Source organism: Onychostoma macrolepis, chromosome 11, assembly GCF_012432095.1.
Source record: "Onychostoma macrolepis isolate SWU-2019 chromosome 11, ASM1243209v1, whole genome shotgun sequence".
NCBI lineage: Eukaryota > Metazoa > Chordata > Actinopteri > Cypriniformes > Cyprinidae > Onychostoma > Onychostoma macrolepis.
This window is the reverse complement of record NC_081165.1, coordinates 25,220,220-25,232,794: the sequence shown is the minus strand read 5'-3', so window position 1 is coordinate 25,232,794 and position 12,575 is coordinate 25,220,220. Positions and strand designations below refer to the sequence as shown.

Below are 12,575 nucleotides of genomic sequence, written 5' to 3'. Positions count from 1 at the left end.
AAAGAATGATTTAAAGATGAATAATATTATTAAAAATTCAATGATAATGAAATCGTTTCACTCTTGACAGCTCCAGATAATGGCATTGTCTCACTTTCAAGTTGTTAACTTTTTAATAAAAAAAAAATCAGTGGAATTTGGTGCGTTTCACTTGTTTGTTAACATTAGGGACACTATTGTATGTCATGTCAAATGATTGGTACTATATCGCCTCTCTCTGGAAGATATGTGATATTTCTGTTTGTATGCAGCGTCTGCATTCCTTGACCAGACGGAGGCGCTGTTTCACACTTTAAATCATAAATGTTTTAATCTTAGACTGTAAAACATTTTAAAGGGGTCATATAATGGTACATGCACTTTTACAAGTTGATTGTACTGAAATGTGTGTTAGCAGTGCCTGTACACAACCATCATAAAATGATAAAAATCCATCCAGTGTTTTTTTTTTAATCTCCTTATTTGTTTTACCCTGTCTCAAATCAAGCCGTTCGACCATGTGACGCCACACGGTCGGACGCCCCTCCCACGATGGTTGATTGACAGCAGTGTTTCAACACAGACCCGCCCTTGCTCGTGAGCGAGCTGTCAATCATAGTCCGCGCGTCATTGTTGATATACGCTGGAGCTGTCTATGAGCAGAATGTCGTCTAAGCGATTGTGGTGTTCTGTTCTCGGGTGCAATAATGAATAGAGATGTTCCGATACCCTTTTTCCCTTCCCGATACCGATTCCGATACCTAGACTCAGGGTATCGGCCGATACCGAGTACTGATCCGATACTGATACCATATTAGTCATTTTAACTGAACTTAGGACTGGTGGTGGTGCTTTTTTGGTCATTCAGTGTTTCTGTAAAAATGGGGAAAAAACAATCAATAATACTGATAAGATAATAATAATCATACTATGAATTCTGCTAAGAACAATATAAACGCACTAAGGATTAACGAGCTGCTGGATTCATGAATATTAATCACGTTGTCTGCATTGGCTCGAACTGATTTGCTGAAATCAAAACAGGGATGATAATAGGTGAGCACCAGCCAATGAGATTGACGTTTGCGCATTAGCTCCGCCTACTACCGGAGAACCCGGCAGTTAAACTGAAGAATTCCAAAGGAGCTCCTTTATTTTGACAGAAAAATACAACAAAGAATATAGCTTACATACCATTCGGAATTGACACGCTACATGTAAAAGACTCTCTCTCTGCGTGTGAGAAAAAAAGCAAAGCGACGGCGAGTTGTCCGCTTCACACTAGCTTCACGCTGCGCATCCATTCAGATGATCTGAAAAATAGATAGCTTGACAGAGAGCAAAACTCTGAAGCGCTCAGTCAGAGTGTTCGGCGAGTGACAATATATCTGTGCTAAACTTATACATAGACTCCAACTCACACACTGGCGAGTAAAATCTGATTATTTATCAGCCAGTGGCTAATATTAGACATCATTTAGTCGCCCAGGGTGAAGATTTAGTCGCATATGCGAGTGATTTACTGGCAATGTGCTATGCGTTTGTACTTCTTCGCTGCTTTAAATAGTGGTTGCTTGTGGCAACACAGCACAACTTCCTGTGTTTGCATTCTGAGCAGCGAAGAAGAATTGATTTCCTATTTGCAGCGTTAAAGCTAGCAAAGCTAGCGCGCATAACTATAGGTCTTGTCTAAGAAAATGGTATCGGATCGGTACATGGGTTCAAGTACTCGCCGATACCGATGCCAGAATTTTTTGTGGTATCGGTGGAATTTCCAATACTAGTATCGGAATCGGAACAACCCTAATAATGAACACAGCAGTCATTTTGATTTTCCTAAGTCCGAACCGCTGAAGACACAGTGGCTGAGTTTCGCTTTTGAAGGGAATATTCCCCACGAGCAACGTCAATGTTTTCATGTTTGCGCGAATCATTTTTCACCAGACTGCTTTATAAATGAAGGTCAGTATAAAGCTGGTTTTGCTAAGAAGCTGCTCCTGAAAAAAGAATCGGTACCAACTATTCGTGTTCCTGCTGAACCTCCAGAAGAAGTGAGTGTAACGTTTAATTAACCTTTATATTAATCTTTATATTAATCTTTGCAAATCGCTAGCACGCTTCACGATGTATGTGGCTAATGTTTACATTCAGGGTACATGCATGTTTTCTATTCTGACGTTCTCAATATAATTAATAATCACGTTTATAATGAACAAAAGCGTTACGGTTGCACAGTATCCTCAGAGACTCCGCTGCCATTCTTCAAAATATACCCTCAACTGTTGTCAAGGCAACACTCCACGTGTGTTGTGTCAAAACGCCCACAGAACAGAGGGGCGGGCGAGCAAAGCTCACTAGCATTTAAAACACACGCACTAAAACGGTGTGCTGAACAGAGAGCTGTTTTGACCAGGTAAAATGAGTGTTTTCTTACAATACTAATGAGAATTTTTAATTAAAGTATATTACAAACTTTCAATTTAGACCCTAAAGAATCATATTAGCTTGTACAAAAATGGCATTATATGACCCCTTTAAATATCTCTTGACTGGGCAGGCCCAGTGACTGCACACTGAATCATCATTAATTATAATTCAGTCGTATGTAATATAGTTTTCACTGACCATTTAAAATGATTATAGGAAAAGGAAAGATCAAACTAATAAAGTTCAATCTAAAGCTAATGTAAAAAACAATACTGCAAAATACTTGCCCAATCTGGATACTGTACTTGCTTTAAAAGTACTTAAGTACCAAAGTACATTTCCGTTTTATTATTGTTGTAATAACTGCAATAGGCTACCTCTGAAGCAATTTACAATACATTACAGCTACTGAATACACTGGCTACCTTGTAGTATCTTTGGAATAAAGAGTTTTAGAATGTTAAAAACCTATGAAACAAATGAGTTGACAAAAAAACAAACAAAAAAAACCCCACCTCCACAAAAGCAGCATGTTAGCGATCTCACACAGCTCTGGCAGTATGAGCACACATCAAGTGTAGATATTCATCCACATTTGAACCGAGTGGACAGTGAAATTGCTGTAAATACAGACAAAAAAAATTAAACCTGCTTTAAAACCCAGCAACACAACTGTAGCTGTATAACTTTACAACAGTAACGCTGCTTTAACAAAAATAAAAATAAAAACAGCAAGATTTATTTGACATCAAAGCAAACATTCAAAAATGCCCCCTAATCGCTCTCGCGGTGCTTTGATGTCATGCTCAGAACGGTGCAGTGCTGCTTCAAGTCAAACACCTGTGTTTTGTTAGAAGATGCGCAGTTCTTCTGTGGCTTTATAGGTATTTTTGTTACACAATTTTTCAAAATCAGACAATATTGTGTATATATTACAATATTAATTTCTTATTATTGAATTGTTTTAAATAAATATCACATTTGCAACTGTTCAGTGTTCAAGAAATGCTGGGAAATCACTTCACGTTACCCCACATTAGTGATTACTGATAGACTGTCTGGAAAAAAAGTCATGTTTTATAGAAGAAAATAAATCACCCGCTGACTTTCAAAGCTGCTACAGTAACAACTTTTTACTTTGAGGAACGTGATAGTATTGAAGTGGAGTGAAAAGTACAATATTTGTCTTTCAAATGTAGTGAAGTTAAAGTCATAAGTTTCTAGAAAAAAATATACTCAAATATAGTACTCAAAAGTGTACTTAAGTACAATACTCAAGTAAATGTACTTCATTACTGTCCACCTGAGACTCCCGCCCCTAATTCTGTTATCACTTCAGGGAATATAAAGTTCATCACAATAAAATGAATGAGCTTAATGTGATACATTGTGATAAATACACATTAAGTCACATCATTAAATTGCATTAGATTAGATAATGGTCAGATCTATTAAAGTGAATTAAAACAACAGTAATTTTTAAATCAAATTTATGTCCAAATCTGTTTGGAGATTAGAACTTTGGAAATGTAGGCTATTACCACACACTTTTGAAATGATATCTAAGATATTTAACCCTTTGATGCACAACATGGGTCTAAACTGATCTGAGTGAGTTTATTTTTTCTATATCTTTGCAAGAAATTAATTTAATCATTCAGAATTTCAGGAATTCCTCAATTAACTTGTTTTTGATCACCCCAAATTGTTATTTTCATTTTTCCTTTCTTACTTTTTGAATAAAAATGGTTTTTGTATCACTACCCCTCTGAAGGAGTGGATCGCAGATCTACAATGGTCTTCATAATAATATTAATTATAATATTTGTTGAATAATTATTAATTAAAGTTACATTTATGCATGTTAGAAAATAAGTTGAATATGGCTTTAGTCTGCCTTTTTACTCTCTAAAATATTTGGGTGAACTTCACAAAGAATGGACTGAGGCTGGGGTCAAGGCATCAAGAGCACCACACACAGACATGTCAAGGAATTTGGCTACAGTTGTCGTATTCCTCTTGTTAAGCCACTCCTGAACCACAGACAACGTCAGAGGTGTCTTACCTGGGCTAAGGAGAAGAAGAACTGGACTGTTGCCCAGTGGTCCAAAGTCCTCTTTTCAGATGAGAGCAAGTTTTGTATTTCATTTGGAAGCCAAGGTCCTAGAGTCTGGAGGAAGGGTGGAGAAGCTCATAGCCCGAGTTGCTTGAAGTCCAGTGTTAAGTTTCCACAGTCTGTGATGATTTGGGGTGCAATGTCATCTGCTGGTGTTGGTCCATTGTGTTTTTTGAAAACCAAAGTCACTGCACCCGTTTACCAAGAAATTTTGGAGCACTTCATGCTTCCTTCTGCTGATCAGCTTTTTAAAGATGCTGATTTCATTTTCCAGCAAGATTTGGCAGGATTCTGGCAGAGATTCTGGCAGAGAATCTATGGGGTATTGTCAAGTGGAAAATGAGAAACGAGACCAAAAAATGCAGATGAGCTGAAGGCCACTGTCAAAGAAACCTGGGCTTCCATACCACCTCAGCAGTGCCACAAACTGATCACCTCCATGCCACGCCGAATTGAGGCAGTAATTAAAGCAAAAGGAGCCCCTAGCAAGAATTGAGTACATATACAGTAAATGAACATATTTTCCAGAAGGCCAACAATTCACTAAAATTTTTATTTTTTTTATTGGTCTTATGAAGTATTCTAAATTGTTGAGATTAAAAGAACCAAAGACTTAAACTACTTCAGTCTGTGTGCATTGAATTTATTTGATACACGAGTTTCACAATTTGAGTTGAATTACTGAAATAAATGAACTTTTCCATGACATTCTATCCACAGCCATATCACCCTGCAGCCCAAGACCAGTTGCCCATGGAAGCTAAGCAGGGCTGAGCCTGGTCAGTACCTGGATGGGAGACCTCCTGGGAAAACTAGGTTGCTGTTGGAAGAGGTGTTAGTGAGGCCAGCAAGGGGTGCTCACCCTGCAGTCTGTGTGGGTCCTAATGCCCCAGTATAGTGAAGGGGACACTATACTGTAAAAAAGCACCATCTTTCGGATGAGACATTAAACTGAGGTCCTGACTCTCTGTGGTCATTAAAAATCCCATGACACTCATTGTAAAGAGTAGGGGTGTAACCCTGGTGTCCTGGCCAAATTCCCTCCACTCACCCTTGTCAATTATGGCTTCCCAATAATCCCCATCCACTTGATTGGCTCTATGACACTCTCTACTCTCCACCTGTAGCTGGTGTGTGGTGAGCGCACTGGCGCCATTGTCCTGTGGCTGCCTTTACATCATCCAAGTGGATGCTACACACTGGTGGTGGTTGAGGAGAACCCCCACGACGATTGTAAAGCGCTTTGAGTGTATTGCAATACACAATAAAGCGCTATATAAATGCCTCATTCATTCATCTTAATTTATTGAGATGCACCTGTATGTGTTTTGTAAAATGTTTTGCAAATTCTTGATTTTAACATGGCAAAATGTAGTATATAACAGCATCACATGGCCAATAGGGGGAGCACTAGACAAGCAGGCAAATCCTAGAGTGAAATTGTTCATGAAATAAATAAAATAAACATGTTTAATTTATTTAAATTGTTTACGTATTTGCTGTAAAATAAATACAACTCTGAAAATAAATACTGGTCCTTATGAAACTAATTTCTGAGTGTGGTCTATATGGTATTTTCTGCTCTTGAGAATGTGTCTGCCATGTGTTTTGCACCATTTAAAATTTTAGACCATAGTATTATGCAAAATAAAAACACACAACAAATATTTCTCGACAGCCATTTTATTTTCAGAGACAGGTATTTCTCACATACAACAACATAACAGTGAGTGTCTTTCGATGTTTTATAAGTAACACATTTCTGTTTATTGTCATGTCACAAACTGTGTCTCAACACTCATTTAAAATTAAATGTCTGCATGTGTTTGAATACTGTCTCATGAAGCGGCATCCTGTGACTTTAGTAAGTACGATGTGAAGTGGGGGTGGTTTACTTGCATTGGGCTGTTTGTCCAACAGAACCACAAGAGGATTGAGCTCCACTAGATGGGACAGCCGGGCAGCTACCTGAGGAGAGGGATCCACTTTGGATCATGATAGTTGGTCCTGAAGGACAAGAGGGAAAGAGTTATAATGTACAACATACACTGGCCAGCCTACCATAAAATACAAAGAGAGATTTCAGTTACCTTGAGTCCTGGAAGAGTAAGAAGAAGAAAAAAAATAATTAGTGAAGTCTGGACAAGATAATATAACATAATCCATGCTCCACTGACTTTAACTTACATTAGCTTTTAAAAACTTACTTGGAGTCCTGATTTTCCAGAAGGCACCTGTAGGTGGCGATCTCCTGCTCCAGACGTGTCTTGATGTCCAACAACAAGGCGTAATCACGTCCCTGTTGCTCAATGCTTGCCCGCATTTGACAGAGCTCGGCCTCCAGCATGTTGATTTGGTTCTGGTAGCCTGCTAGCATACGGCGGTACCTAGCCTCTGTTTCTGCCAGTGAGTTCTCCAGTGCTGCTTTCTGTTTGAGAACATGCACAAAAACATAATAAAGCACTGTTGCTCTGCTTGTTTTGAGTCTTATGTTATATTTTCCTGTCTCTGGTTTAGATAATCTATCTAATCTCGCTCTACATTCCACTTGTGTCTCACTTTGCTGAGTTGAGACTGCAGCTCGATCTCCAGATCCTGCAAGGTGTTTCGCAGCTCTGTGAGCTGTGGTCCGGAAGTTTGCATGCACTCTGTGTTGTCAGCCACCTCTTTGTTCAACCCTTCCATCTGATCAAAAGACAAAAACACTATATCACTATCCAGGCACTACTACAAGAGACATTCTGGAATATGTGGTTTATTATTCAGTGAAAACTTGATAGCAACGTAGAGTTCATATTGAGACTGAGAGAGAAAGAAGATGTCTTACCTTGTCCTTGAACCAGGCCTCCTGTTCCCTGCGGTGTTTCTGGATGATGTTCTCGTAATGAGCACGAATCTCGTCCAGAATCTTGTTCAGGTCTTGCTGAGGACCAGCATCAACCTCTACGTTCACTGTGTTTGTCAGCTGTGACCTCAGTGCAGCCAGCTCCTGTAATGCCACAGTATAATGTAATATAATATAATATAATATAATATAATATAATATAATATAATATAATATAATATAATATAATATAATATAATATAATATAATATAATATAATATAATATAATATAATATAATATAATATAATCAGAGCTGGAAAGAGTACGAACATAATCTACTCAAGTAAAAGTACCATTACATTAATTAAATTTTACTTAAGTACAAGTAAAAGTACCAGTCTAAAAATCCACTCAAGTAAAAGTAAAAAGTAGCTTATTTAAAATTTACTCAGAGTTAAAATTACTTAGTTACATTTTAACAGTGGAAGGGAGGAAAAACATGGAATAGGCCAAGGGTGTCAGACTCAGTTCCTGGAGGGCCACATGCAGCCCTGCACAGTTTAGATATAACCCTAATTAAACACATCTGATCCAGCTAATTTAATCATTTAGGCCAGGCATCCTCAAATCTGGCCCACTCCTGCAGAGTTTAGCTCTAACCCTAATCAAACACACGTGAGCATGCTAATCAGAGTCTTCAAGATCATTAGAAAATCACAGGTAGGTGAGTTTGATCGGGGTTGGAGCTAAACTCTGCAGCAGATTGGCCCTCCAGGGAAAGATTTGAGGAACACTGCTTTAGGCTTATTTGAAAACTACATGGTTTGTGTGTTGGAGCAGGGTTGGAACTAAACTCTGCAGACCTGCGGCCTCCAGAAACTGAGTTTGACATCCTGAGATAGGCCTATAAATCTCAGACTAGTTGTTTTTAATTAAAGGAATCAGCTATTTAGAATAATAAGACATTTGGGCTGTTACCAGGCAAATTAAATCAGTATCGACAAAATTAATCTTTGCAATGCAGAGGAAACACAGAAGCTTCATCTGAAGTGGCATTTAGATGTATTTACACAGTTTAATGCAGGACATGAATTAAAATGAGTAAAAGTAGGTGTAGGTGTCAGCAAGTCACTGTTAATAAGTGAGTCATTGCGATTGAACCGAATCATTTAAATGGTTGATTCATTCAGAAACGAAACACTGTCATTGCTCAGAGACACAAAACTGTGCTGTGGTGGCTGTTTGGAATTATTTTTGTTGTTGAAATAAAGCAAAAACAGGTAATATGGTGTCTAAAAGAAGTCTATTAATTAACGTCTTGTTTATTGAACTGTCGTAAAAAATCTATATGTAGGCTCAACCTGATCTCACAGAATTCCGTGTAATGTTCACGGACTTAATTAACTCCGAATCTGTGGTGGCATCACGGAATCGCCGAAAATTCCGTGATGGGCTCACAGAAGTGATACCAATGTAAGTCAGTGACAGGCATCAGCCGTGAACCACGCACGGAAACCCTTAGCATCAATATGCCGACGCGATACTGGGAAATTTATCGTCATCATTATTGTTCAGAACTGGGTAGGTTTAAGGTAGGGGTGGGGTCAGGTACTCCAGTGAAAGTATAACTGCATCGGAGTCACTCTTTTTACGTGGTCCGATGCAGCGCTGGTGAATCCAGTGAATCCGTGCATGGACCACGGCTGATTCCTTCTGTGAGCCCATCACGGAATTTTCGGCGATTCCGTGATGCCACCACAGATTCTGGGTTAATTAAGTCCGTGAACATTACACGGAATTCTGTGAGATCAGGTTGGTAGGCTAATCATGCTGATTTGTGGAGAAAAAAAATGGTACTCTTCTTGTGATATTGATTTACTATATGAAATTATATAAATATACACATTTTCTGCCCTATATCTTCAATTTTGTGATCATTCTATATGGATTTTAACAGACTGAATCAAGCAGTGAAAGAACGCACTCTAAATGCATTCGCACACTAGTCTAATCTACTAGACTTCACTGCACTCTGTAGGAGTGTTTTGTTTGGTTTTTGCAAAATACTGATAATCTCAAATCGCATATCATTAAAACAACAATTAGGATATTATCGCAGACGATATATGTACCACTGTCTTTTTGGCTAATTTGTGCAAAACCTTTTGCTAAACTGTTAAAGCTTCATTTTAACCACCAATGCAACAATTCAAGTCTTTACTTTACCTCTACATGCTTGCGAAGGGTTGATGTCGAGATTTTATAAGCTGCTAGTTTGGTCTCCCTAGGCAAACACAGTTTACACTGCATAATAGAGCATAAATATGGCCAGGGGTTCACTTAATTTTCTTCGAGTTCAACTTCAACAGAATACGACAGGGTTTCGTTTTCAGCTGGGTCTGCACCATAACGCCTGTCTTGTCCGTCTCCATCTTTCTAGTTATTTTAGTGCCAGTTTGTTCTCCTGCTCATTATTTACTACAGTATATAGTTTCCAGGGAGCGACTTTTTTATTATTATTATTACTACTCAGTACAATACGAAGTACAATACTTCCAATAAAATATACTTGAGTAAAAGTAAAATTACAGATTTAAAAAATTACTTTAAAAAGTAGAAGTACACAAAAAAGCTACTCAATTCCAGTAACGCGAGTAAATGTAATTCGTTACTTTCCACCTCTGAATATAATGTAATGTAATATAATATAATATAATATAATATAATATAATATAATATAATACTTAAAAATTTAGGATCAGTTCTACATAGATGATCTATCAGAAAACTACTACACACCTCCTCGTGGTTCTTCTTCATACATGCCAACTCTTCCTCCAGACCCTTGAGCTGCATCTCCAGGTCGCACCTTGCCAGGTTTGTCTGGTCCAGTAAGCGGCGCAGGTTAGCGATATCGGCCTCCACACACTGCCGCATCACCACCTCATGCTCATATCTGATTGTTGGAAAGGTGACGTAGGGAATAAACACACCAATCATTATTTAAACACAACCAATGTCATAAATACACACATGCACTACGGTTCAAAAGATTGCAACCAGTAAGTTTTTTTTGTTTTTTGGGGGGTTTTTTTACATTTTGAAAGAAGTCTCTTATGCTTACTAAGGCTGCATTTATTTGTCATATTGTAATATGTTTTAAAATGTAATGTAGCCTATTTCTGCAATGTCAATGCTGATTTGTTTTAGCAGCCATTACTTCAGGCTTCAGTGTCACACGATCCTTCAGAAATCATTCTTATATGCTGATTTGCTGCTCAATGCTCAAAACAGTTGTGGTGAGTGTTTTATCCATCAAACTAGTTGTAAGTTCACATGAATGTGGTCAACGCTGTGTAGCTTACTTGATTCTGAAGTCATCAGCAGCCAGTTTAGAGTTGTCGATCTGCAGGAGGATGTTGGCGTTGTGGGTGGTAGCGCATTTAATCTGAAACATAGAATATTTAATACATAAGAACACATATGGAGACTTGCTTTATGTGGACATAGACTATCATCAAACTCTGAGAAAACAAGTCTTATTTTTAGCTGCTATATCCAAAAGAATGTCGTTGAACTAGAACATGCTAGTAATGTTTCATATTCATTCAGGCATCACTGTACCTTGTCCTTCAGGTCCTTGATGGTGTTCCAGTAGTCGCTGTAGTCCCTCTGTGCGACTGGCCCTTTCTTCGCATAGTGGTCGCGGATCTGACACTCTAGGATGGCATTGGCAGCCTCCAGCGAGCGCACCTTGTCCAGGTAGGATGCCAGACGGTCGTTCAGGTTCTGCATGGTGGTCTTCTCATTCAGATGGAAATCATTCATGCCTGCTCCATATCCTCCACCATAACCTCCACCGTATCCACCACCAAAACCGTGTCCTCCACCAAAACCGTGTCCTCCACCAAAACCGTGTCCTCCACCAAAACTGCGTCCTCCACCAAAACCGTGTCCTCCACCATATCCTCCACCACATCCTCCTCCGTATCCTCTGCTTCTGGATGGCAGGGAGGAGCAAGAGATGCGGGTGCTTCCACATGAACCACCTCCATACACGCTGTAGGATTTCTGTGGAAAGATCGTGGAACCACACCGACTCTTGGCGATAGTGCACTTTGGGGTCACGGGCTTGGGTACTCTGCAGGACATCGTTTGAGAACAGACCGACATGGTGGATGGATACGGAGATGAGATGAACCCAGAGATGAAACCGTTGGAGTTGTCCAGACGAGGATGGCACCTTTGAGCCCAGCTCTGACCTCTTATAGAGATGCAGATCCAGGGCGGCTCCTGCACTTTGTGGGTGGGTGATGAAGGGTAGGGTGTGTGTGGGAGAGTGTATGTGTGTCAGTCCCAGCTGTCACCACCAGCAGAGATGAACCTTAAAGACCAGTGTTCAGGTTCCACCCTGGTGAGGAAGCTGCTAACTCATTTATCTGTTAACTGAATGTACTCATGAGATGTACTCACCCTCAAGACTACAATGGAGGGAATGCGATAAAATAATTGTGTAAAATACAGTGTGTGTATGCAAGTTGTGTGTGTGTGTGTGTTTACGAGCATGTGCAATGTGCAAGTGTTTTGTGCCAGCGGAGGAAATCCCTTTGACAGTTAGGTGCCGATAAAGGTGGCTGAGCTGGTCATGCATGGTTGGAGATTTTATAAATTCACCATTTTCATCATAATAAAGAAGGATTTGGCAGACAGGTAACTTGCTGATGTGATGTGAGATCATCTGAGGCGGTTTCACCACCCTTTTACAGGTCACACAGATCACACGGATCACAGGAGTAATTGCATGCCCAGTTTGGATATTATATTTTATTTTATTTCTCGTGAATGGTGCATGTGTGCAATATTTTAATATTCAATAAATGTAGCTACAAAAGATTCTACTTTTAATTTCTTATTTGCTTGCGTGCAAGCTTGTCATAATAAGGCGTGCATTAAATGTCTAAATGGTTTATTTTAAATTATTTTGAGGAGTAAAACATCTATTTTCTTAGTGTCCTTTCTAATAAAGCTTCTTTATTCTACATCTGAATCTGAGAGACAGAGTTTATCTGCACTAGAGGGCGCAGTGAGCAGCAGGTTGAGCAGCAGCGCTGAGACTCTTGGCTCTCGCCGGGTTCAGTGGCGGAGCCTGTAATCCAAGCTACTGGGAGGCTGAGGCTGGCGGATCGCTTGAGCTCAGGGCTTCTGGGCTGCAGTGGACTATGTCGAT

The 12,575-nt window shown here is 39.4% G+C and overlaps 1 protein-coding gene across 1 annotated transcript; it reads right to left on the bottom strand.

Moving 5' to 3' along the window:
* Positions 1-6,725: 6,725 nt before the first annotated feature.
* On the bottom strand, positions 6,726-11,667 carry LOC131549232 (keratin, type I cytoskeletal 19-like). The gene is made up of 6 exons (XM_058791217.1): positions 10,973-11,667; positions 10,714-10,796; positions 10,148-10,304; positions 7,350-7,511; positions 7,082-7,207; positions 6,726-6,950 (listed from the first exon to the last, which is right to left on the bottom strand). Exons 1-6 carry the CDS (start codon positions 11,519-11,521, stop codon positions 6,726-6,728), a joined length of 1,302 nt encoding a protein of 433 aa, XP_058647200.1. The 5' UTR covers positions 11,522-11,667.
* Positions 11,668-12,575: the final 908 nt, after the last annotated feature.

Excerpts from the sequence above, each read along its gene's own strand:
- LOC131549232 (XM_058791217.1), bottom strand. The coding sequence starts at position 11,521 with ATGTCGGTCTGTTCTCAAACGATGTCCTGCAGAGTACCCAAGCCCGTG. Across the intron at positions 10,797-10,972 it reads TCAAGGACCTGAAGGACAAG|ATTAAATGCGCTACCACCCA; the intron begins GTACAGTGATGC and ends TCTATGTTTCAG. Across the intron at positions 6,951-7,081 it reads TGCAGTCTCAACTCAGCAAA|AAAGCAGCACTGGAGAACTC; the intron begins GTGAGACACAAG and ends GTTCTCAAACAG.